The following is a 27,643-nucleotide window of genomic DNA, read 5'->3' on the forward strand; positions in this document are numbered from 1 at the left end:
GCGCCGCGCACCCACCTGGCGCGCCGCGCAGATGAACTGCACCAGAAAATTTTTTTTTGTTGTGAAATTTAACGGGAATTGTCGTGGTTTGGTTTGGGTTGTTACACTTTTTAAAGAGCAGTTTGTCATGATTTTTAATAATCCATTTAAATATCGGTCAACGGTATTTAATGGATCAAAATTGAATTTGTTGATGAAAGATGGTTAAAGTCAAGATTGATTTTTTGAACTAGAATTTTAGGGATTATGAATGAAAATAATTATGGAGTGTTCAGGGGCGGACCTATATTGTGTCCAGTGGTGGCACAGGACACCACTGAAATACGCGATGTAGTGGAATTTTTTTTGAGTTTTAACTAGTGATGCCAGTGGATAGTGTAATTTTTTTTGTGTGACACCACTGAATTAAGCCATCTAGTAGAAAAGTTTTTGGAGTTTTAACCGGTGACACCAGTGACCACTAATTCTAGATCAGCCACTGAGAGTGTTAGATAATTTTGTTACAGTTTATGGTTTTTTTTATATTTAAACGTATAATGTATAATTTTGGAATTTAATATTTAAATCTATAGAAGTTATAATTCTATTAATCTCCGAATAAATGATTACTCATTTTAAAGTCCCGACTAATTACTCTTCAATTAATAGTTAATTTTGCAAATTTGTATTTGTATAAGAGTATTAATTAATATTAATATTAATTAATTATCGAGTACAATTGTGTTGTTTACTGTAGTTGGTGAGAGAACCAGCAAATAGTTATGTGGCTTTAAATTGTCTCACCGCCGACTCAAATTCTCTCTCATCATTCTTGAGTCTCTATAGAGAGAGAAAAAAACATAAAATTCAGATTTCAGCCCTCTAGAACACTTCTTTGCAGCTTTCATTACTTCATTACAAATTACTGTACAATATTATAATAATAAAAATAAATCCTTTTCTTTGTTCCATCTTCATTTCATTTCTCACCAAAAACTTTATTTTTGAGAGAGAGAGAGAATAAAAGAAGAAACAAATCTCTCTAAGATTTTCAAAGGATGATCATCAAGTTCTTGTAAGCAAACAACATTTCTATAAATAATTCAGGTTCGTTTTCCATCTTTCTTGATTGATTAGATATTAAATTAAATACTATCTAAATTTCTCTTTTTTTTTTTTTTTGGGTTTTAATAGTTTTCTTAATTTGATTCTTTGTTGAAAAATTGAGATTATGACTAATCATGAATGAATCTTGTTCTTACTCAAGAATCACCCATTTCTTACATTGTTATACATGTAAAACAATCATAAAAATAGTACCTTTTTGTGTTTTCGTTACTGTTTTTATGATACCCAGTTCTTGATTAACTTCTGTGCTTCTAAATTTTGGATCTTTAACGCGAAAATAGAATAGAAAAATAATAAAGGCTCTGAATTTCTCCACAACCCATTAATTCTTATACATCTAAACAATAAAAAAGATTATTACTTTTTTGAAATTAATTAATTATTTCCGTGCTATTATTGGATACCTAGTTCTTGATTTGTGGGCTTTGGAATTTTCTACGAAAAGGGTAAAGGAAACTAAGAATATACGGTCCAGATTTCCAGAAATGGCTTCTTGTACTATTCTGATTGTGTTCACAATTTCAAGATTTTTGCCCCTTCTTGCGGGTCAATGGAAGTCTTTAAAAAAAAATAAAAATGGAAGTCTTTAAACGTAAAAGACATTTCTTTTTGAAAGCATACTGCCTAGTCTGTTTGCTCCTTATTTAGAATTATTGCATGTTTTCAGGTTCTAGCTTTTTTTTTTTTTGGTTTAACCTGGTATCCAAACGGTTAACTTGACTAATCCCTATTACTCGTATCGAGAGCTGTGTTGTATGTTATGATACTTTTTATTTGTTTGTACAACTTTTAGGTGGTTTTGTGTGGATATTTGACTTTTTGTTACCTCTTCTAGTCTTTACACCGTATTTGTCTCGTTCCAACCAAGCTCTAGTTCATAATTGTTCAATTGGATTCTATTTTCTTCAACAACATATTAGTTGATTTGTAATTCTTGATCAAAAATTTTACCCCCAAAAAGGTGAAATTATGAAAGAAAGCCATTCAAATTTACATATTAAAAAAAAAAAAAAAAAAAAATCAACCTGTGAGTTTGAGTCCCGTATTAGGTAAAAAGGTGTGTGCTTTTGTTATAATTTTTTTTTTTAAATATTATTTCGCTTTTTTATTATTATTAGTATTGTATTGTATGATACGGACTTACGGAGTATATAATTATAATTATAATTTATAATTTATAATTATTATTATTATATTATAATAATAATAATAATTCAAATTTCAATTTCTGTTTAATTTTAGGTTAAATCCAAGTTGTTTAGTCGTTTAGTTATTTGTTAATCTGAAATTTGCTCAATTTGATTAATTATTTACAAATTTCTTGTTCAAATAACAGTGAAAAAATGTTGAACGCTCCTGTTCGGTTAGTTCGATGCCCAAGATGCCGAAAACTTCTGCAGGAGCCTTTAGAAGTTCTAGTGTACGAATGTGGAGGCTGTGGTACAAAGCTTCAAGGTTCGTACGATATAAAAAGTTCTGTTCTTACTTTCTTCGTTTCTTCGATTTTGTCGCTGTTTATTTCAAACATTCTGTGACATTGCGCTTTAATTTGATGTACTGATGCAGTAAAGAAGCGGAGAAACGATATAGTTGATACAACGTCACAAAAACCCGAAGATGATTCTTCGGGAAAACAGATAATGAAGCAACTTTCTAATGATCATGAAGCAAGCAGCAGCTCAAATAATCAACAATTGGTGGTTAATTCTATTAATGAGCAAAATCGTAACAGTGATCATAATGATCTGCCGAGCTCAAATATAGATCAAGATGCAGTTAAGAAAGCAGAAAATGATTCGTTTAATGCATCATCAGATGAAGTTTGCAGCAGCTCGAATAAACGATCACCGGTTAATTCAATTGTTGGGACGGATCGAAACATTGAGCATAATGATCCGCGTAGTTCAACTGAACTTTCGGGTAATGAAGACCCTGAATCATCTCCTGAAGCCACAGCTTATAACAGAGTAGTTCGAAAGGAAAAAGAAAATGTTACGGTTGACTTTGACCATTCGTCTGAAAAACAAAAATTGAAGCAACTTTCTGATGACCATGAAACTGGTGACACTTCGGATCAACAATCGTTAGTTAAACTAACGAATGAGTCGGACAAAAACATTGATCAAGATAACGAGCAGGAATTTAAAAGCTGTAGAAATATGGATTTGACTTCCAGTTCATTTTCAGAGTTAGAAGAGCCATTACGAGAGGCTAATTTTAATAGGAAGATCGTTAGGGATTTTGCTAGTGGCTCGAAGTCGAGTTTTAAGAGCTTAATTGCAGAAAAGTTGCTCGATACACGACAGAAAAAAGTGATGTACGTGGACGAAGACGACATGTTATCTGAAGATGGAACTGCAGATTTGAGCCACCGTCGAAGATTTGATCGTATCAGTTCGGAAAACGTACAATTCGGTGGCGCGAGTAATTATTACGGGTACGAGGGAAGTGTATCTTCGTTCGATGGTAATGAAGATAAAGTTAGTAGAAAGAATCGAAATGGTTCGAAAGGAGATGAATATGTCGTTTCAGGAAACATGCATCGTTTTAATAGGCGTACAGAATTTCATCCTTGGAATGAGCACCAATCGAACGATGTTCGATCGTCATATGGTTTGAACGAGTCCCATGTGAATCCTAGGTATCATTCATCTACGATTCACGAAAATCCTAAAATGGAGAGAATAGAGTTGTTAAAAATGGTTCGACAACTGCAGGATCAGCTCGAAAAAACAAGCATTTCGAATCCTGCACAGCAAGTTCCTGGTTACTACGATCACGGTTTGAACTATCCGGGTAGATATGGTCATCGAATGGCGTTTTCTGGTGAAACGACAGCTGTCAATAGACAACTAGACAGAAACGCGTGCCACCAATGCTGTCCACAAGACCGACATTTCTCGGCTCAGCTTCCCCGACAACATGTTTGCTGTAACGGGCCACATTACGGGCCCAACGATTACTACAGTCCTCGATATTCTGTCCCTTCGAGCGGTAACCATCATACCGAGTCCGAATTCTCTGTACCTGATGATCACAGGCACAAATATGAAGTCACAAAACCGTATAGATCTCCGAAAAAGAAGCGATATGTGCGGCCTATTGCAGGTGGATCACCGTGGATCACTTGTTACTGGTGCTCGGAGCTACTTGAATTGCCTCAAAGCTTTCTCGTTTTCAAGAAACGATACCATAGTTTAAGATGCGGTGCGTGTTCAAAGGTACTCAATTTCACTCTTTGTAATGGTACTCATGTTAGCCGATACTACCCGGAAGAAACGATAGCTGCTCCTCCAAGTAGTGAAGTGGAAGACTACGATAAGTCAATCGGGTCACGGGCAGACCCGGTTTCCTGTACGGATCGTTCATTTCAAAGAGATTACTCTACGGAAACTGATAGATACGGTTCTCGGGAGTTTAGTGAGGAGAGAATGAAGGCAGCCATGTCTCGAGACCCATCGGCTTCAACCCAGGAGTCTTCTTCAAAGATATCGGGTCGGAGAAATACTATGTCAGAAATCGAGGAGGTTAAGCGTGGGACCCACGCTTCACCACTGCATCGGCTCATGGGGTATGCGTCACCGAGCAAGGTGATACGGGGCTAATTGAGATCGGTCATTGGGGATATTTTGAATATCAGTTATGTTATATATAGTGTATAGTTGCATACATTGGCTTCATATAATTTTGTTGGTTTATTTGTTCAGGCTGTTGATTGTTGTTATCATATGGAATTGGGTATATTTTGATTTTTTGAGCCATATGTTTATTTATATAGATGAACATGATAGTGTATCACATATACATAAATAAATATAAATACATAATAATATGAATTGTAAATCTATATGGCACATTACATTACACCTTAGGACTAAAATTTCTCCAAGGTACATTTACATTGCACTGCATTATGTTGTTATTCATAACAGTTTTTCTTTAAGTATATGCTCAAGTACTATTTATTATATACGTATGAATATGAATAGCTAAAAAGGTAGCAGGGAAGCTTCTATAACCAATTTGACCTGACTAAGATTGTCATGGGCAGACTAGAAGCTGTTACGGTAGTCGGTTCTTCGATTTGAGGCGATCGTGATCCTTTGATCTTGAAGCATGTTCATATTGGGAGCTAGTAACCGAGTGTAGCGATCAAAATATAAAAGCTGTTTCATTAGAAGTGCAAACTCCCGAGGGAATTTTAACCCGTACGATTCACTAACCCGTACCTATGGACATTGATTAAGCCGATTAGTTATGCAGTATTCGAAAGAATCCAAATGCAATAAGCAGAGTCAGTACTATATGTAGTCTTAAACCACGAACTTCATTATAGTGCTAAATGAGATCAAACAAGTGCATATAAAAAGCTAATAGGCAGCTATAATATGCAAAGTTTATAAGATGCTAAAGCTTACCACATCTAGAAACAGTGCATTCATCTGCCTTTCATCAACAACTAAATTGGCTGATACAGCAGTCGCATTTGTGCTTGCTCGGGTAGTTGTTGCAACAACAATTTCCGTATCCAAATCCTGTAAACCAGAAACCTCTTAATTCTTATCTACGTATGATCATTCTATTTGATAATTTACTAAATACAAAATAGGCATAAATTAACAGCGAATTAGTTCTATAACTTGAAAAGGGCCAGAAATGTGTGAATGCATACTTGTATAGATGAAAAGATCTTCTCCAAATCTTTAGCCAAGGCCCTAAAGTCCACATTTGTACTTGTAGCACCCATTTGAATCAAGGCAGAGGCCATTGTCTCGTAATCCTCAATTGCAATTGAACCCAAAAATGCTTCCATAGCACCCCATGTTTGAGGTGATATCCGTCCAACAATTCCTGCAACTCGTAGATGTTGGTTCAGGTGACGTGGCGCATTGTGTGATGCAGGTAAGCAGGTTTGTAAGATAAAATCACAGGTAGCAATTGTGATCCATTTAGTAATGAACAGGACAATTAAGTAGTGTATCATCTCAAATGGGTGACACCCATAAGTAAATGGATTGAATATTCCACCTTCTAAGTCATTTCATTCAGAGAAAGATACTTGTAACAATTTTGTTTGTTTAATCATAGTCGATGCATTTAAAATTTGTAGAAAAAATAATTAATGACAAAATACTATTAGCAGGTGAACCCAACTAGTCCCACCGTCCAGGCCCATGTCGACCCGTACTAAAATGGCCCATTTCAACCAAAACCTGTTTTGGCCCGTTACTCAAATGTATCCCATCCATCCACCCATTGCACTACCTCTCACTTTAATACAAGCAACACTTATAAGATGGACCCATCAACTTATCCAGAGCTAGATTGCAATGAAGCAATAATAATAGGCAGTGTGAGAAAATACAATTGGATACCTACCAAAATCAAGAAATCCAATACGACCATCACGTAATAGCCATAAGTTACCAGCATGTACATCTGCGTGGAAAGTTTCACATGCCATCAAACTACCAAACCTGTACAAATATTCGCACACAAAAATTATTGAATTTCATATATCAGCATATCACGGGGGACATGAACTAGCGTAAGTAACAACAAAATACTACAATTTTTACCATACCATACGTTCAGGGCAGTTATTAGACTGGTTTCGGGACTTGAAACAAGAGAACTTATCGAGTCTAAGTCAGTAAGTGGAACTCCATATAGTCTCTCCATTGTAAGAACTTTTTTGGTACTGCATTCTGGATATACTTTAGGAGCCGTAGCCTGCCTGGTAAGGCCCATTGATTCTAGGTATCTTCTGAAGGACTCTATGTTTTCAGCTTCTTTCTTAAAGTCCACTTCTTCAAGCATTGATACTCTTATGTCATTCACAATGGCAACCTATTAAATGGATTCTAGTATTAAAATGAATTATTTTACTACCCCAACAACAGAGTATTTACACCAGACAAAGAAGAAACATATATCGACTCGATATAACAGATCCAGAAAAGAACTCTAAGACAATGCTTCTACCGGGTTAAGGGTATGTTTGGTAAAACTAGCTAGTAGTTGGTAGCTAGTAGCTAATAGTTGATAAACAGTAGTTGTTAGCTTTTTAGATGTATTTAGATGTTTGACAGAGTAGCTGGAACTGTTAAAAAAAGAGTAATTTGACAAAAATCTAGGAGTTTATTCTCAAACGCTAGTTCTAGTAGCTTCTAGTTTTTCCCTTCCGTCTAAAAGATTTAAGCTCTTTTAACAAAACAAAGCTTTTTATAATATAAGAACTTTTTCATAAAAGCTATAAGCACCTAAAAGCTCCTTACCAAACATACCTTAAAATTATTATAATATTTTTTTTGTAGGTTTGTTATAAAACTAGCCATTATTCCACAAAATAGAGTGTAACTCATTGTATATGTGATATTCAAGGGTAATAAACAAGAAAATGAGTTACTAAAACATGAAAAAGATGACCCTTTTAGCTGCAATGAGGATAGAATTACCAGGTCATAGAACATCTTAAGTGAGAAAATTATATAATCATTATCAGTTAGCAACTGAACAACGGAGCAAAATCTGATTCATTATAATGTTAAAAAGATAGTTTTAAATTTTCAATTTTTCAAAGTCATACCAGTGACGCACGACTCAGCTCAGGGTTCAAAAACTCTACAATGCGAGCAACGACATAAATGAAGTTCAGATCTGCAACTAATACATCTTCAATTCCAGGTTTTAGAACCTTTATTACTACATCCGCTTGCGATCCTTTAAGCCTTGCTGCATGTACCTAGAGATCACATTTCCCAAAATATTACATAAACTTATAGACATATAATAGTAATATTACAATCTAACATAAAGCAATATTGACCTGTGCTATTGAGGCAGATGCAAGTGGTGTAGGATCAACATACTCATAGATACTATCTATTGGGCCCGCTAGTTCCTCACGCAAAATACTCTTTATCTCGTCAAAAGGAACAACCGGAGCTCTATCAAAACAATACTGAAACTCTTCCACATATTCTTGTGGAAACAATGTTGGAGCTGATGCAATAAACTACAAGTAAAAAGGTAAATATTAGTATATTATTAGTATTATTATAAACTGCTGATGGTCGAATGTGACATGATAAAATCAATTGAAAGATACATGAACTCACCTGACCTAATTTGATATAAGTAGCCCCCAAGCGTTCAAACAACTTCCGAAGGTAAAGTGGCGACAACAATCCAAGCTGTAGCTGTGACGGTATTCCGTTAGGTGAATTTCTCGACTGCAATACATTCCACCATCATTCTCATTTAGTTACACATAATGAGCTATATAATTACAAATCCAAAGCTGTTATATACGACTTCTGGTAAAAACGAGAACTACAAAACGTACATACCTGCGATAATTCGGTTAGCCACTCGCTTCCTACACCAACAACCGCTTGAACACCTTGCGCCAGCCTTAAAGCTCCACGAGGACCAGTATTGATAGACGTCTGTACAATATCCTCTACAAGCTTTGGCAGATTCTGGATACTGTCTGCATCACCATACAGTTACAATAAATATAATGTTAATGAAACTGTAAATACATAAACTATAGCTGATGTAACTACCTTGAAGACGCGATGTAAATAGATCTTGTGCTTGTGTTGATTGTGATTCTGAGTACCTTGCATAAAGCCTAAACCTATTAGATCGATGATTCAGGTTCTTTGAGCTGATCAATATGCTCGTAACCGGCAACTGAGAACGAAAATTCAAAATTTAATTTAAAAAACCGTTAATAAACTAAACAAAGTATTGCAATTAATACAAATTATTGTGCTAAATGTTACTAATGTATATAATTACAGTTACAGTATAAGTAGGAACGTAGAGTATGGTTAGTACCTGAGACTGGTGTGGAAAAAGAGTGACGCTACGGCTATGGACAAACCCTCTGAAAACTGAAACAGACGCCATGGATAAATTCAATTTGGTCTTCAAAATTGATTATAAATGATTGTGGATTCCGTTTTTGTTGCGGTAAAGTGATTGCTACGTCACCTTACCTTAATTGTAATACGATCAGTGCCTCTAAAACTGGAATTGGGGAAAAATGTAAGTACTCTGAAAAAGTGTCGTTTTTGTAAAAGAAACTTGCGAAAACCATTTTGCCACGCGTCTTTATCCTATTGGCTGTCTTTAACTGCTAGAGGAGAATTTTTTATAAGATAGGTCGCATGACTGATGCTCATCGTATAAACCTGATTTTTATTTAAGTCGATTTTTCGGGATCCGGATGTGACTTAAACACCTTCGCGATCATATACCACGCACCACGTGCTTTTAAGGGAAACCCGAATCACATTGCAAGAACCTAATCCTTAAACCATCTCGAAGGCGGACGAGGTTTGAATCCTGAATGGATCGAGAAGAAAATCTCCCTGGAATCAATTTGGAGCTCCATATTTCAGGAAGATTGATGAATAGGATGGGCAGGGCGAGACTCGAATAGTGGTGCGGTTAGACCTTTGAAGGTAATGCGCGGCTGGTACATGTGTGTCACTCTGATTTGTTGTGGTTGACAGTGATTCAGTTGAATTGACTGGTTGAGTTTCTGGTGGTAGGCTACGGTTGGGTGGAACCTCCATTTCCCTTTTTACGTCGTATTCCTCACTTTCATAATTAAGTTAGTGTTCGTCAACTTTGGAGGTAGCTAGTTGCTCGTAGTTCTCTCGTAACTAGCTTAATGAGATCGTAGTTACTTTCATATGAAGATTTTTTCTATCAATGGCGGTGGCCCTGCCGAGTTTGAGCCATGACAGTTTATCGATATGTGTGCAACGGTAGTGAAAGGTGTTTGAGTGATGGTTTCAACCGTTGTAAATTCCGGTTGGGTTTGGTTTAGGTTGGGTGTCTCCATTGACGAGGTGGTACGTGATTGTAATCGACCATGGTGTCGGTTTAGTACTTTTTTAAACAAAGTATGTATTTGTGTATGTCCCACGGATGACGTCAATTGTTTGTACACTTTCCGGCGAGTCTTACCGAAGAGACAAGGCTAGGCACGAAAGAGTTGTTGTTCGACCATGTTCGAACCTCAGGAGTTGTTGTGGTACACTATCAACAACCATTAACGGACCTAAGGATCTTGTTCGACAATGTTGAAGTATACAAATCACTATCACAAATATATTTGGTGACTAAAGATTTTGTTTAGTCAAATACTTCGTACGGATCGTCCAACACGATAACATATTGTAGCAACTACAACATACATATCTCATTTAACTCCATAAACTTCCATAAATAAGTTGCTGTAACACTTTTTGCCACATATTTCTAATCACGTTTATATAATAAATTCGATCATCGCAATCAATCTTCAATTGAGGGAGAAGAGTACGGGGAATTAGCAGCGGAACTAGAATGAAACCCTTCATCAATTTTACGTTGATTCTTGTTCGGACAATCAAATTCACAACGACATCGAACTAGGTTTTTGCATCCTCCATAAGATGTAAGTCCATATATTGACATGCATAAACGTATACATGACAACTTCTCACATAAAAATAGAAAATGAGTTTCAGTACAAACACCCGGTGGTAGGTCTTCGTCCATCAACACCTTTGTACCTACAAATTAAAAAATATGAATATAACTTTGGTTATTACCATAACAACATAATTTTCAAAAAGTAATTCACTTTAATCAACAAATCGCAAGGTTGATAGTTAATTATTTTAAGGTGGTGATTTTATAGTATAAATTTTTATTTGTGCATCACCCTTATGTATAAATATCTTAGTGGTGTGAATAAAAAAACAAGAGTATGAAATCAACAACAAATCACTTTATCATTAACAAATCACTTTATCATTGATGATTTTATATTGACTACCTTTTTTTTTTTTTTAAAGCAAAGTAATATTTTTATTAATATTAAAGTTTATACACGGAGGTGTGCCCACCTCAAAAACACGAAATACACATCTAACTACACTAGAAGGATGCTAAGTTAGTAGCCTAAATAAGGGTAGTTAGACAATCACGATTACACTTTGACGTTCACGAAAGAAATACTTGCGGATTATGTCGCCAATTATGCCAATCGATCTCCTTTGCTTTGCATCTTCTTGAAATCCAATCATAAGCGGTAACTTGAATTTCACAAAGAGCATTCGGAGCGGTCCAACATTTGTTCTTAAACACCGATTGATTTCGATTCTTCCAAATTAGATAGCCACTCGTCCAAATTACCGCTTGTAATATCTTTGCACTAATACCCGAGGCGTTCGAACCAAAACCTTCGCTAAAAAGATCCATAATGCTAGCATTCGCGATACCATTAAGACCCCGCGAATCAAATATCTTCGACCACACCTCCATGGATTTATCACAAAAAATAAGTGAGTGGTCAACCGTCTCAATATCGCCATCACAAATGGGGCATCGAACCGAGTTGAGGTCAATGCCTCGTTTGTCAAGCTCTATCAAGACAGGTAACCGCTTTTTCCTTAATCTCCACACAAAAATCTCTATTTTTTTGGAACCAAATTGTTCCTGATTGTCTCGCATACGTTGGTACCTGCAATAAGTGATCGGTTATCAATAATATCTGCAAGAATCCCCGTAGCGAACCCGTTGTTGTTGTTCAACTTCCATCCCCAAAAGTCTTGTTTCTCTGTATTGATTATCACCGACGAAATCAAATCACGCAGGCCCGCTGCTTCATTTGCTGTTCTGCCCATCGGCTCTCGGCTCCAACTCCACGTACCATTGCAGTTAAACCCGTTCCAACCCACTCGATCGATCACTTTTGCATTCGGATCCTCCTCCAACCTGAAAAGTCTCAGGAATTTTTCCTTCAGCGGTACATCTGTGAGCCAGCAATCTGACCAAAAACCCGTGTCTGCTCCATCGCCTATAACCTTGGAAAAAGAATTTTGGAAATTGATGCCGAAGGCATCGATGTGTTTCCCTGTCTCGATAATATTAGCCCAACAAGAGTAACGAATTGGGCCAGAGGAAAGCCCACCCGAATCTAAACCCCCCGAAATATCAAAAATGCTTTTAACAACCTTAACCCACAAAGCGTGAAATGACCCGTTCATATACATTATAAACGATTCACAATAGTTGATTTCATCGCGAGGTACTTGACCTCTATATGATATATTTTACAAACATTGCATTCGTTTTTAAATGACAAACTTTCTTCACATCAAAAGTTGACAGGCATGCATATCATTTCATAATATATCCAACTATAATTGACTTAATAATAATCTTGATGAATTCAACGACTCGAATGCAACGTCTTTTGAAATATGTCATGAATGACTCCAAGTAGTATCTCTAAAATGAGCAAATGCACAGCGGAAGATTTCTTTAATACCTGAGAATAAACATGCTTTAAAGTGTCAACCAAAAGGTTGGTGAGTTCATTAGTTTAACATAAATAATTATTTCCATCATTTTAATAGATCACAAGAATTTCATTTCCAGTTCTCATAAATATACGTCCCATGCATAGAGACAAAAATCATTCATATGGTGAACACCTGGTAACCGACATTAACAAGATGCATATAAGAATATCCCCTATCATTCCGGGAAATCCTTCGGACATGATATAAAACAACATCGAAGTACTAAAGCATCCGGTACTTTGGATGTGGTTCGTTAGGCCCAATAGATCTATCTTTAGGATTCGCGTCAATTAGGCGTGCACTAATTCTCAAAATTAGTGATGTTCCCTAATTCTTAGGCTACCAAGCAAAAATGGGCATATTCGGCTTCGATCATTCAACCATATAATGTAGTTTCGATTACTTGTGTCTATTTCGTAAAACATTTATAAAAATTGCGCATGTATTCTCAGCCCAAAAATATAAAGGGTAAAAAGGCAAATGAAACTCACCATACTGTATTTTGTAGTAAAAATACATATAACGTCATTTAACAAGTGTAGGGTTGACCTCGAATTTACGAACCTATATCAATTGTATATCTATTAATATACATAGTTGTAATCGAACAAATATATATAAATTTATTAGTTGTATCCTTTTTATATTAATATTATATATATGTTATTTATGTAATTGTAGTTATATAAAATTTATACTAAATTTTCATTTAAAATCATAAATTTATATTATATCTTAAATTATGTGTTATATATGTTTATTTTATATATATATATCCTAAATTATAATTATATTAGTATCTATATATATATATATATATATATATATATATATATATATATATATTTAGTATTATATTAAAAATACCTAATTTGTTATATGTAGTATTTTATAATGTTAATATGTTTTTCATATAGTTTTGTGGAATCTCAATATAATTATAGTGTATAAAAAAATGTGTTTCTATGTATAAGATATTTATTTATTAAAAATGATAGTTTTGGTAAAAAAAAATAGTCATAGTAATAATAATAATGATTATATTAATAATGATAATATCAGTAATTTTTAATATAATGAATAATTTAATAATAATAATGATGATAATAATAATTCTTGATGTTAATACTTAATGCCTATTAACAATAATAATTATAACAATATTTTCACGAGTGGTAATCTAAATAGTAATATTTAATAATAATAATAATAATAATAATAATAATAATAATAATAATAATAATAATAATAATAATAATAATAATAATAATAATAATAATAAAAGAGTTCAACCTTTAAAAGGCTTTCTAAAAAGAAACTGCTCCAGTCGAGACTCGAACTCATGACCTCCCGCTCACACCGCAGCACCCTTAACCATCCAACTATTTCCGTTTTTACTAAATTATAACCCTAAATAATATATATAACGTATATCTCTCTGTTTCTCCTTAAATCTTTTTCTTCTTCACAAGACAAGTTGTCCAGAGTACATACTAAATCATAACAGCGAATTTTATCATCTATCTTCATTAAATCAGTATCATCATCATCCTAATCACTTTCATAATCATAATCATAATCTTAATTATAATCACAATCTTAATCATATCATCACCCTCATTATTTTCGTTCATAACCGTCATCATTTTCTCTTAATCATCTCGGTATTCCTGAGCATCATATAAATAATTATATTGTTGTGATTGTTTGGAAACATAAACACACGCATCACCAGTTAACGAATTCACTATCTCTGCAATTAACTTCTCGGCCCAATTAATAAAACAAAACACAAGCCCAACAAAATGAAACCCACATAAGTGATTACATGGATCCATAAACAAACAGCCCAACCAACGATATTTTGATTGTTACGGCCCAATCAGGATCAATTGAAGGTTCGGTGTACCAGATCAGCAACAACAAACACAATCACTTACATTTACTTTATGTATTTTATTATTGTAATTACACATCACCTCAAATTCCATTGTCGACCATAAAGATTATAAAACATCCACCTTTGTTTTTAATATGCTTTTAACTTTCTCTTTATCTCCATTTCATTGTAAAAGTTTGGAAGAAAAGGTATGTGCAGCTGCAGTTTCTTCCATTTGTTCTCGGTTCCATTTTGTGTAGTACATCGTGCAGAAGTGAAACGGCCCATAGCTGGGTAAACGGGCAGCAGTAGAAACGAGTATTCATTAGGTGGTGGTTATTGTTTGATGGCCAACAAAGTAGCAGAAGTTATCGATTTACATCAAAAAGAACGGTTAATAATTTAGCTGTAACAACTGTCCCTTCGAAACAGAAATCAAAGAACAAGAAAGAAGAAAGATGGTGGGTTTCGTTTTTGTTAAACCGAAGGCGGTGGTTATAATTTAAGAGAGAGAGAAGAGAGGGTGGTGTTTGATTGTTAACATGGAAAACAAGAAGGAACGATTAATGATGGTTTCGATTGTCTTACTCGTTTCATATAAAAACAAGACGAAGAAAGAAGAAAAAGAAAGCGATGATAGTGTTGGTTGATAATAATAAACACGAATGAAAGATAGCAGGTGGTGTTGAGGTTTCATATAACTCATGTGAGTGTATATATATACATATATAATTAAATAGATAACGATAGATAATGTTGATGAATTCATTGTGATTGTAAGAGTGTTTGAAAATGGTAATTGATAATGTAAAGTCGTTGGATATCTTTTACAATTGGTGTTGATCGTTTTATTGAAAAATTGAAATCTGACACATATTATTCGTTCGGGTACATAAAATATATAAAAAAAATTAAAAGATGAACTTGATGTGTAACTGAATTTGGATTATGTTAATGACTGATTCCTGGTTCATACAATATTAGAATTTGAAGAATCAATTAAGCACAGTTTGAAAGTGAAAAGAAACAGATTTGGATTCATCCTTTTGATTTTATATAATTATTAGTACTTAATAATTATAATTATATTAATAATAATAATCTAAATAATAAAAAAATACTACTGATCTTATATGTATAATACTATATATATACGGAGTATATCTGTTTTATATTTATATACGGAGTATACCTTTATTTATATAAGTGTTAAATTAAGTAAATTATTGATATTAATTTATTAATAAAAATCCATTGATATTATTAATTTTTGATAAGAATACCAATAATAATAAATAAAAAATACTAATGTTAATCAATAATAATAACAATAAATATATTAATTATAAATAATAAAACCTTTAATAATAATTATAACAATGATAATAATAATCTTATTAATGATAATATTAATTATTTTTAATGTTCAATATAATATTTATATCTAACAATATTACTAATATTAATCAAAATAATTAAAATTGTAACTTTACTACTGGTTATAATAATAGTAAAGATGTTAACAATGATACAATAATATTGGTAATTGTAATAACTCAAATGTATCAATTTTCATATAATAAGTTTTAATAATATTATTAATATTAAATGTAATAATATAACAACTATACTTGTACTTACATTTATTATAATATATAATATTATATTATATGATAACATTTGTTTAATATTTATATATTACAACTAATTTTAAATATATATAATTATATATTTATTTATTTTAATTACACTTATTTATTTTGTATATTATTTTTACATAGTTAATTTTAATGATTTAATTGTAGTTTATTATCTCAATTTATTATACATACTATTATTTATATTTACCTATATATATATATATATATATATATATATATATATATATATACATACATACATACATATTAGTTTATAACAATTGTTCGTGAATCGTTGGTAATGGTCAAAGACCAATTGAATATATGAAACAGTTTTGAAATTATCAAGACTCAACATTGTAGACTTTGCTTATCATGTCGGAATCATATAAAGATTAAGTTTAAATTTGGTCGAAAATTTCCGGGTCGTCACAGTACCTACTCGTTAAAGAAATTTTGTCCCAAAATTTGAGTGAGGTGGTCATGGTTAACAACAAAAACGTTTTCATGACGAATATGAGTTGATAAATAGAGTTTTATCATCATTGAGTAATATGGATAAAATGATTCGATTAATCGAAGCGTATGAATGAAGCTATCACAAAAGATCGAGATGAAGAAATGGAGATTTTTCATAACTTTTGACGTAGTCGCGATTGAATTCCGGAATTCAAGGGATTTAAAGAAAATCTTCGAAATTCACAAGATTTGATTCTTCGGCGAGTAAGGAAATTAAGATCTCTATAATTAAATGCGGTGATCTACCTCGATTACTCTATCTGATATTTCCATTATAAATTAATCTCTTCCGTTCCATTATTCTCACCATTCCTATACTTTCTTTCTTAGTTCATACATCCAAAAGATGGTGAAAATGTTTAATCTCGTTCTAATCCTTGATATTTTCCTAATCATCATTTCTGTCATCCTTCTATTCAATCTTCCAACAGAAAATCTGTTTACCTCTACTATTACTTTGGGTGATACTATTCTTAATTCTACCGTGTCTTTATATTGCTATTCATATTAATATCCACGGTTTGTAACCTCCGTGTTGTTATTGGGTTTTATATTTTCTCTTATATTTTGGAGCTCGTTGCCCTTTTTTTTATTATCTTCTCGACCTCTAGTAAAGCGAGTAATGGTCCCGAATTCGTAGGTATGGAGTTTCGAATGAACTTAATGTTCTAAACAAGAAAGAACTTAATAGCACGATTTGATTTGTCAAATTAGCAGAATCACTGAGAATAGAACTATCAAGCATATATTTTCTTGATATGTTCAGAAGTTAAGCAGAATGAAAGAGTTATGGAACATAGCACGTGATGACGTTATGATCTGTGAATTATCACGTCCCATTAGAAACTCAGCATGACTTACTGTAATATAATCACGTTGATCAAGTGTCATTATATTATACTAACTCATGCATCAGTTCCCCAACACTTCAAAAACATTCATAATTTAAACTCGAAAGTTTACAGAATAAAGAAACTATACAGTTTCCTTTATGATGTAACATAGATAGCGCGAAGAGATAAATAATTTCGGACAAGAATATTTATGAAAATATCCTTAGAAATATCGAAGATATTTATGATGATATTTTGGAATTTCTAAGATCGAAGGTTGGTGAAGAAAGATTTTTCCACAAGATTTAACATGAGTACGGAGCAAAATATTTTCTAAAGATTTCATCAGAAACAGAATCATCAGGATTCTTTATGTACAAGTTTAGCTCTTGTGATTTGTCAACAGTCTCCTTCATAATTTCGCATAATTCGCTTTTTGGTACTAAATTTTCTATCGAGCATTTCCAACACTCTATTTTTTTATCATCATACTTTCGACGATTAAGGTCGTTTACAGTTGTCTACAGTTTCTGCTGCTTCATTCAGCTTTTTCAACATTCCGAGTAGTAAATCGTAGACTAGGTGCTTTTCAGAATTTCAGAATGGAAAATCTTAATTCTAAGAGATAAATGTTATATGTATACATTTAACTGTTGATGTAGACCTGCTGCGAGATTTCAAAATACTGATTGCTAATCTCTGGTAATTGATGTGGTAATTCTCGTTATAAGATGTAGATGAGTATATGATAGGGATTTAATGAACAAGTATAATGGTTCTTTGGAGAGAATTAAGCCATTGAGTAATGAAGTTGCTGGTAAGTTTAATGCTAATGTGGTGGAATATAAACGGCTCTCCGGTAACGATGACAAAAGGCAAACTTATATATCAAGGTTATAATAAGGCTAATTCGAATGAAAAGTCGAAATTGATTTGTTGGAGCTGTAACAAAATTTGCTAATTTGAAAAGAATTGTATGGTTATTTTCGATAATAATAATGCCAAAGGAGCTAGCACCGATACGTGTTAAATGTTTACTCAGGTTTCGAGTGTTTTCAGGTGCATAGCTATATGCATCACTCTTTTCTCTCGTAGATGAAGTGCGGTTGGTTCATCCTTTCAATTGAGGTGTTTTCAAGAATCATGAAAGGTTTGAACACAGATTGTAATCGTCAAAATACAAATGAGGTTTAAGATGAAATCAAGTGGCAAACTTGAAGAATTGTTTAGTTTCATATGTTATAATCAATATTTTAATTCATTTTAATTGTCCAATATTGGTAGTCCACAGTTAGCAGTCCACAGTTACTAATTCAATAATTCATATATAATTTATAATATTCGAATTAATTAATACGTATCGTGACCCGTGTACATGTCTCAGACTCGATCACAACTCAAAGTATATATATTATTATAGAATCAATCTCAACCCTGTATAGCTAATTCTATCATTACTGCATATAGAGTGTCTATGGTTATTCCAAATAATATATATAGATGCGTCGATATGATATGTGAAAACATTGTATACGTGTCCCGATATTTAAAATGCGTAAATAACAGTATTTAAATGACGATAAATAAAGTACGTAAAATAAATAACAAAAATTAAATGACAATAAATAAAATTGCGAGAATTAAATTGCAAAAAAATAAATTGCGATAAATAAAATGTAATCAGTTAGCTCGGAACAGTTAGCTAGGATTTTTGTTAGTGTGGATTCTTAACAAAATTTCTCATAGTTAATTTGTTTGTTTCTAACAAATTTTATTTCTTTCCAATGTTTTTTTCATTATGCCACTTGTTGGATTCTGATAGGTCAAAATTCAAATATGAAATTGAATGAAAATTGTGACGATCGCTCCAAATCCATATGGAAGAACACGTCATTCATCGATTTCATTGCGATGTTGTAGGGATGGGGTACGAAATAGTATTATTTTTAGTACGAAATACTATTAAATATGCTACAATTTTACACAAGTTATTTATTTATTTATCGAGTGGATATACTTAAACCTTGCTACAACACTTATAGGCAGTGTACCTAATCGTATTATAGTATAGTTTTTAGTAAGTCCGGTTCGTTCCACAGGGAAAGCTCGAGAAGTTTAACGCACACAAAATAGAAAAATAGAAAAATATATATCTATAAAGTAGTAGTATTATTATTATATAAAGGGGGGTTTTACCGATTAATGACCGGTTTGTCGATTTTAAGCGTAAAAATAAATGACGGAATTTAAAGTGCATAAAATAAAATTACAGTAAAATAAATGACAGAAAATAAAATTACAGTAATTAAAAGTACGGTGAGAAATATAATAAAACAATTATGCTTATTTAAACTTCCATAACCATGATGTTTGACTTTTTGATTTTAGTTTAGTCCAATGGGTTAATTGTCCTTTGTCCTGGAGTATTTGAAATCTATATGGTTTTTGTCCAAAATAGATCATCGGTCATAATTATAAATTGCTCGGCAAATTAGCCTTATTCCCGAAGTCAAATATTCCAACTAATTAGGGATCCGAACTGTAACAAGGTCTTAATACTTTGTTTAATGAATACACCAGGTTATCGACTGCGTGTAATCCAAGGTTTTAATTCTTTGTTAACAATTACACCAAGTGCCCTTGAATGTAATTCACCCCTGTTTTATTGGTCCATGAATATTAATTTATCCAATTGATCACTTTGAATAATCAATTACCCAACCCAAATAATTAATTAAACGATTGTAAAGGATGTCGAATAAACATCACTAAATAGGACATCCATAACCATTTAATAATTTATTTAGATTAATTAATTTGAAGATAGGTTCGACAGGCTCCCCTGAGTTGTCACCCAATTTAGACAATACCCCCCATCTATTAATTGTCCATGGTCCAAAGTCCACAAGAGTCGGTCTTTTGTCCATATCCTAATTATGGTCCAAAGTCCAATAGTCCCGTCTTAATTTAGTCCAACATCACGATTACTTCGGTATTAAATAAGCATAATAACGGCTTAGCTACTAGACATTAAATTAAAAAGGAAGTTCATAACTTACAGTGGGTATTAATTTTGTAGCGTCACCCGGACAGAGTTCAGACTTAAAACCCGTAAATTAATTGTACCATAACTAAAACTAAATCATTATTATTAAATTTAAAAGTAAAATTAAAATTATAATATATATATTACATATACGTTTACATATATATATATATATATATATATATATATATATATATATATATATATATATATATATATATATATATATATATATATATATAGAGAGAGAGATTTTGATTGATAAAGGGATGGATAGATCGAGCAGAGAACGAGGCCTTTTATAGGCGAAATATAGATTTGAATTTTCATTTATGACCCCTGAACTATGCTCAATTAACAACTTTTTATTATTTAATATTATTCTTATTATGAATTATTTAAATATTATATTTTATTCTTGTGCATAGTTGACTCGTAATTTTTACACCGTTGCGTCGAGCGTTGAGAGTTGACTCATGTTCCGGTTCCGGATTTTCGAACGTCCTTGCGTACTATTTTATATCGTGTACTTTGCGTTTTGTAACTTGTACTCTTGTCATTTTTAGACGTTCCTCATCAATAAATTGAACCTTTTTAATCGTATCTTGTACATTTGAGCTTTTTGGACCTTTGCATCTTTAAATCGTCATTTTCGCCTTTTGTCTTCGCACTTATTTAATATAAACGAATATTACTTGAAAATAGAACAATTGCAACTAAAATCTTGTCTTTCTTGAGGGATAATGCTATGAAATATATGTTCCTTTTTAGCCTTATCAATATTCCCACACTTGAGCGTTGCTTGTCCTCAAGCAATACAGTCTTGAAATAAGATAATACAAATCACACGAATCACTTCTTTATTCTTCATACTTTGTACATCAGTGATTTTGATATGGTGGTATAAACAATGATAGTAACGATAAAATCATGGTTAAAGGTGGGTGTGTCATCCACAGTTGCCTTGGGTTTAGGTCAACGACACTTGCAATCAAATAGCCGATTTACTTTCGGTTTCCAAAGCAAAGTGCACATTTGAAAGGCGGTTTACAGTCCCACATGACTATAAAAATGTAGATCCCTAAGGAAATTGGATCTTTATGAAAACTTTTGATCTTTTAAAAATTTAATCTAGCTATTACCCTAGACAAGTTTCCTGATATAATCCACCATTAGTGTAAAAAAAATATATTTGTGGATCAGTATTTTGGCTAAAACTTTTAGGTTCGTGTAATCCACTGCTATCCCGGTATCGAAAAGCACACATCCAGTTTACTTGTTCCGTATATTACCTTTCGGTAAACTACCGTCCGGTTGTAAAGGAAAGCGATGAACAAGAAATTGTTAAGGCAATGTCTAATGACATGCATTTGTTCATGGTCTAATTTCGTGTCGGATGCTAGTACTATCCTTGGTAGGAGCAATAGTAAAGATCATCCTATAATTTTTCGGTCTGGCACAAGGTCTTGTCTCCGACCATGCTATGCAACCACCGTTCTTACGGTTGACACCCGATTTGGTTCAGGTGACCTAATGAATTCCAGGTGAATTCCTAGGATTTTACGTTCAATGGTGATGAACGCATTGAAAATGGGTTTTCAGAAAACAAATCGGTTTGTATTTTTGATCAAAATATTTTCTCGTTCAAGCTCGAGTTTAGATATCATTGAATTCCATGAGTTTGAATTCTCAATCTTTAAGGTCAATCTCAAGGATTGAGTAATATCAGTCTTAAAAGCTGATTTTTAATCTTTAAGGAGATTATCCTTTCTGGGGATCTGATTCATTAGTCTTATCAAGCTAATTTGCACGGTGCCTCTCCATTGTACGAGATAAATCCTTCTCATGGTTAGGATGAATCTGACCACCTGGCGACCCTGTTTGATGCTGAGGTTCGTGGATTTCCTGCTGATTTTAGAGATGACTTTTCTAGATTTTTCGTCAACCTACAACTGGTCTGGACGACAACTTCATGACCTAAATCAAGAAGCGCGTTTCTTTTTCGGAAGACTTTACTTCCTTTTAATGATGGAATTGATTCATCGTGTAGATCCATCTTTCTTACAGTAAATCGGGTAAAACTGATTAAAATCGTCCAAAACAAAAGTACCTGCAATAACTTTACAGAAACATGTGATAGATAGTTTTTAATTGAATAACTTGGTACATTCTCCCCACACTTAGTTTCTTTCTTTGCTTTTTTTATTCTCCTTTATTCCATTTTAAATGAATTCAATCATTTTAGGGTGTTTCTCAATTTATGTCCTTTCCGAGGTAACGATAATTTCGGCATTAACACCTAGTTTTATCGTTCATAAATATGTATAAACATGATTTTGAATTCATTTAGTTAAAAAATTTTAAAATTTTCATAATATTTAGAAAATAAGCCAAGTATAAACCCGAGAGAATTTATAACCCTTCCCCACACTTGAGATCATGCAATGCCCTCATTTGCATGAAATCAGACTATAATTATAAATTCATGAGGGTGATTAGTGTAGGAAAGTGATTAAAAATACCCAGTTTGTAATTACAAAGCTCGTCGAATGATAGATGGCTCGCCTCATCGTTCATTCCTTCATCTATTATATCACAATTGTTGTTTTGCATCTTGTCGTCAAAATTAGAAGCTTTTGCTGAACTTAATGACATTCTTTGAAAGTGCGTTGTTTTACCCTGTTGTTTACATGATAAAATACAAACACATATACATATTTTTGAAGTTGGGTATATTACCCCACATTCAAAAATTTATAAAATCTAAAAAAAAAAATTTTTGGCATACTTTAGATCAATAAAATTAAAAATAATGATAATAAAATTTGCCGTCCCACCCTCGGGTAAAGCAATTTCGGCTCAACGACCTAGTCTTTAACTCACGACAAATTTTAGAAAGCATTTTTTTTTCAACTTAATGAAATAAAGTAAATTTTGTTTTTTTTTAAAAAAAAAAACACACAAAACTTAAATTTAAAAAGCATATTAATTTCATAAAAAAAACTATAAAACAAAAAATTTAGAATGGGGGGAGAAAACTAGTTCTTTATTGTCTGCTAGCGGAAAAGACCAATCAGATTCCATTCTCGGAACTACACGAGAATAGAACAACTATCTCTAGACAGCATTTTCTTAGAACACTTGAATCTCCCCACACTTAGGTAGGTGTGGTGTCGAAATTGTGATTAGCTTTATCGTCAATTTCTCTTGGCCCATAATCAACTTGCATATCTGTGACTTTCTCTTTAAGCCATTGGTCGGATTCCTGTGTAATATCCACAATTTCAACTAGCTTCACCTTTTCTTTAGGCGATAGATTGGATACTAATCGGTTACATAACTTAAAGTTCCCTTTACTTCTAGCATCGCGAATCCGTTTAATAAGTTTCTTCATTGAACTATTAATAACGGGATCATTTAATTTTGTATCAACAACGGGGTTCTTTATTATCAGGTCATCATTAGGTGTTACTTCATCTTCCCCACACTTAGGCGTTTCATTATTATTAAGCACTACCGTTGGAGTTGGTAAAACAACATGGTTCTTACCAATCGTTTTTACTGGTTCAACGGTTTTGGTTGGTGGAGATTTAGACTTTCGAATCATAAAGGTGATCGATTTGTCATCACTACTAAGTGTCATTCTACCATTTCTTACATCAAATAACGCCCTGGTGGACGCAAAGAATGGTCGACCTAAAATTAGAGGAATGTTTAGGTCCTCTTCTATGTCAATGACAATAAATTCGACTAGAAAGGTTAAATTACCTACTTGAACGGGTAGGTTGTCAGCAATTCCAACTGGGTGCTTAATGGTTTGATCAAGGAGTCGAACACTCATATCCGTTGGAGTTAACTCACCTACACCTAATCTCTTATATAATAAAAGAGGCATAACACTCACACTTGAACCTAAATCTGCTAGTGCATCATACATGACACAGTCACTAAGTAGACAAGGAACAATAAATTCACCTGGATCACCTACCCTAGGTGGAGGATTTGGTGGAACTGTCTTCACCGGGTTTACTTCTACTGTTTTTGTTTCTTGCACTTTTTTATTCTTCTTCTTCTTCTTTCCAGAGGTATCATAAACTTTATTACCTATTACTTGCTCATACTCAACTCCTTTTCTTGGAAACGAGATGAGTGGTCTGTATGGTGCCACCACTGGCTTTACATACTCGGGTGGTGGTGGTGGTGTAACTTCTTCATTGTTACTCACATTTAAAACCTTCCCATCTTCTGGTGCTGGTTTTTCAGAGTTTGTTGACACCATATTAACATTCTCATTCCGAGGATTTACTTCAGTATTACTCGGTAGCTTTCCTTGTTCCCTCTCACTCATCATGCTAGCAAGAGTACCTACGTGTTTTTCAAGATTCAAAATGGAAGCTTGTTGAGTTCTTAATGACTGATCAAACCTCTCGTTCGTTTGGGTTTGAGATGTAATGAATTGTGTTTGAGATTCAATCAGCTTTGCCATCATTTCTTCTAGATTTGGCTTTTTCTCTTCGGGTTGTTGTGGTGGTTTATACAAGTTAGGTCTTTGTTGATTGAAAGTGTTGTTTTGAGTTGGTTGGTTATTCGAACCTTGTTGGTTATACGAGTTATTGTTGGGTCCATTTGGATTGTAAAGAATGTTTTGATTTCGATTGAAGTTCAGCTTTGGCGGTTGATAATTATTTTGATAATTATTTCCCGGCCTTTGGTTCATATAGGAAACATTCTCTCGTTGTTCCATCGTTGGTTCAATGTGACAATCTTTCGTTAAGTGTGGTCCACCGCATTGCTCACAACTGATTCGTATTGCGTGAATATCTTTATTCATCTTTTCCATTCGTCTTTCGAAAGCATCTATTTTTGCGGAAACGGAATCAAAGTCATGGCTAGAATCGGCTCTAGCCGCTTTAGATGAACGAAAAATATCTTTTTCTTGATGCCACTCATGAGAGTGGGAGGCTGTGTTATCAATAATTTTGTAAGCTTCAGTTGCGGTTTTCTTCATAATTGAACCACCAGCTGTTATGTCGATGTCTTTCCGTGTAGCAACGTTGACACCTTGGTAGAATATTTGTACTATTTGATAAGTGTCTAAACCGTGTTGAGGACATCCTCTCAACATCCTTCCGAATCTTGTCCATGCCTCATATAATGTTTCATTTGGCTTTTGCGCGAACGTAACAATTTCTCCTTGAAGTCTCACGGCTTTGGATGCCGGAAAGAATTGTTTAAGAAATTTTTCAACTAAAACATCCCATGTGTCAATCGCCCCTTCAGGTAACGATTCTAACCAATCTTTGGCTTCTCCCTTTAAAGTCCAGGGAAACAACATGAGATAGATTTGTTCGTCTTCTACTTCTCGGATTTTGAATAGTGTACAGATCCTATTAAAGGTACGAAGATGTTCGTTTGGATCTTCATTCGGCGCACCACTGAATTGGCATTGATTAGTCACCATATGTAGAATTTGTCCTTTGATTTCATAATCTGGTGCATTAACGTTTGGTGGAGTAATTGCATGACCTTGGCCAGTGCGTTTAGCTCGCATTCGGTCTTCCATACTTAGAGGTTCTAGATTTTCCATGATTGGAAGTGTTGTATCCGAATCACTAGAGGTTTCTAATTTAATGGTTTCTTCCTCAACAATCTCTGTTTGAATGATTGGTGGTTCTGGAGGAATAATTAATGGATCAGGGTCTCGGAATTGTCCCTGAGTATTCTCCGGATTCTCAATTGTGAGGTTTGTTTCAAAAACTGGGTTATCGGAAATTTGAGTTTGAGTACTTGGTCGACTGGATGACGATTCTAAAGAAAAATCAATGGCGGCGATATTTGCTAAATGTCTTGATCGAGTTACAGGTGGTGAACGTATGACCGGCGGCGAACGTCTTGCTCGGTGCATACACAGAATATCCTATTAGTTATAAAAATAATAAGAAAAACTTATATAAGCTATCCAATTAATAGACTTTTCTGATTTTTGCCCACGTTTCGAATAGCCAAAAGATGCAGCAGAGGGGCAGGATTCGTTTGGTCTCAATATAATTGAGGACTGTTTGGCTCCAACAACCCGTTCCACGTACAAATCCAACTATTACTACGAACCAGAAAAATGTCAACGTCTATTAACTTAACCACTTAGATAATTTCTCTTTCCGTTTAAGAAATATTAGATAAGAAGTAGATAAAATTCTATGTCCTATAACTAGAATGACGAGAAATAAGGAAGAAATAGATTGCGCGTCGAAAAGTGTCGAAAAAATGAAAAAGGCGAAGAGTGGCTTGTAAGACTTTTAAAACACGCGATTAATCCAACCTTATTACGACTATTATCTTAAAATTAAAACTACAAATGGAAATCACTAATTGGAATTGTAATTGATACATAGGTAAACGGCTTCGAAAAATAAGAAAATAGCACGAAAAATGGCGTCGTAAAATTCTAAAGCACCTAAAACTTAGTCTAAGGAATAAGCACTTAAGGGATTTTACGGCAAAGCCTAAAAATCTAGAAGTATAAAAATAACTACGGCAAAAATAAACTTAATACTAAAAGTTGCGACTATAGTCTAAAAATCTAAAGGTAATAAAACTAAAAATAATATATTTTTTTTTTATTTTTTTTTTTATTTTTTATTTTCGAGCAAAGTAACAAAATAAATGGTGGAGATTTTGTTCACAATATAAATGTCGAATTCGAATTTTTAGGATATTGAATTTGTGAGTATCGACAACATTTAAAGGGGTTTGTGATTGAGTTATACAATACTCCGTAGTATACAGATGGGTTTTGAAGAAAAGGTTGGATTTCGAAATCTAAAATTAAGTTGGTGTTCTTTTAGTGTGACATCCGTTGGATGGGTTTTAATTGAACGGTAGATTAGTAGCTTATATTCCAATCCGTGTGATGTGTTTGTTACTAACTTAATATGGAGTATTTTTTTTTTTTTAAGGGGGTTGATTCTAACACACCTAATTTTGATCCATACACATCATTATAACTGAACTACCTATTTTACCCTTTTTTAAATTAATATCAATACTTGGTAGATAAATATTCTCAATTTCAACAACCACCACACACCCAGCTTTTCATATACTGGTAAAATAAGAACTTCTTTTATACAATATCTCTTTCAATGACAAGACACCACCTTCACGATCAACATGATGTTTTTTTTTTTTTTTTTTTTTTTATATATATGGACTATGAATTATTTATAAATGAACTGGAACACTTA

At 33.3% G+C, this 27,643-nt stretch overlaps 2 protein-coding genes and 1 non-coding gene across 3 annotated transcripts; 2 read left to right on the plus strand and 1 right to left on the minus strand.

The window, feature by feature from the left end:
- The first annotated feature begins 896 nt into the window (after window positions 1-896).
- On the plus strand, window positions 897-4,861 carry LOC139861312 (uncharacterized). The gene is made up of 3 exons (XM_071849688.1): window positions 897-1,086; window positions 2,444-2,562; window positions 2,674-4,861. Exons 2-3 carry the CDS (start codon window positions 2,451-2,453, stop codon window positions 4,710-4,712), a joined length of 2,151 nt encoding a protein of 716 aa, XP_071705789.1. The 5' UTR covers window positions 897-1,086; window positions 2,444-2,450; the 3' UTR covers window positions 4,713-4,861.
- Window positions 4,862-4,939: 78 nt separating this feature from the next.
- On the minus strand, window positions 4,940-9,165 carry LOC139861313 (uncharacterized aarF domain-containing protein kinase At5g05200, chloroplastic). The gene is made up of 11 exons (XM_071849689.1): window positions 8,956-9,165; window positions 8,679-8,808; window positions 8,460-8,602; window positions 8,229-8,342; window positions 7,937-8,125; window positions 7,697-7,852; window positions 6,692-6,957; window positions 6,487-6,584; window positions 5,780-5,958; window positions 5,526-5,642; window positions 4,940-5,336 (listed from the first exon to the last, which is right to left on the minus strand). The coding sequence occupies exons 1-11, from the start codon at window positions 9,025-9,027 to the stop codon at window positions 5,160-5,162; spliced, it is 1,641 nt and encodes a 546-aa protein (XP_071705790.1). The 5' UTR covers window positions 9,028-9,165; the 3' UTR covers window positions 4,940-5,159.
- A 16,330-nt stretch (window positions 9,166-25,495) lies between these two features.
- Window positions 25,496-25,602, plus strand: LOC139865193 (small nucleolar RNA R71). Its single transcript, XR_011764712.1, has one exon. It is a non-coding gene; the product is annotated as a small nucleolar RNA R71 (small nucleolar RNA).
- The last annotated feature ends 2,041 nt before the right edge of the window (window positions 25,603-27,643 follow it).

This window comes from Rutidosis leptorrhynchoides, chromosome 8 (assembly GCF_046630445.1).
Source record: "Rutidosis leptorrhynchoides isolate AG116_Rl617_1_P2 chromosome 8, CSIRO_AGI_Rlap_v1, whole genome shotgun sequence".
Classification (NCBI taxonomy): domain Eukaryota; kingdom Viridiplantae; phylum Streptophyta; class Magnoliopsida; order Asterales; family Asteraceae; genus Rutidosis; species Rutidosis leptorrhynchoides.

Coding starts and splice junctions, on each gene's coding strand:
- LOC139861312 (XM_071849688.1), top strand. CDS start 2,451: ATGTTGAACGCTCCTGTTCGGTTAGTTCGATGCCCAAGATGCCGAAAA. Junction 2,563..2,673: donor CTGTGGTACAAAGCTTCAAG/GTTCGTACGATA, acceptor GTACTGATGCAG/TAAAGAAGCGGAGAAACGAT.
- LOC139861313 (XM_071849689.1), bottom strand. CDS start 9,027: ATGGCGTCTGTTTCAGTTTTCAGAGGGTTTGTCCATAGCCGTAGCGTC. Junction 8,809..8,955: donor TTTTTCCACACCAGTCTCAG/GTACTAACCATA, acceptor TTTCGTTCTCAG/TTGCCGGTTACGAGCATATT. Junction 6,958..7,696: donor AGCTGAGTCGTGCGTCACTG/GTATGACTTTGA, acceptor TCCATTTAATAG/GTTGCCATTGTGAATGACAT.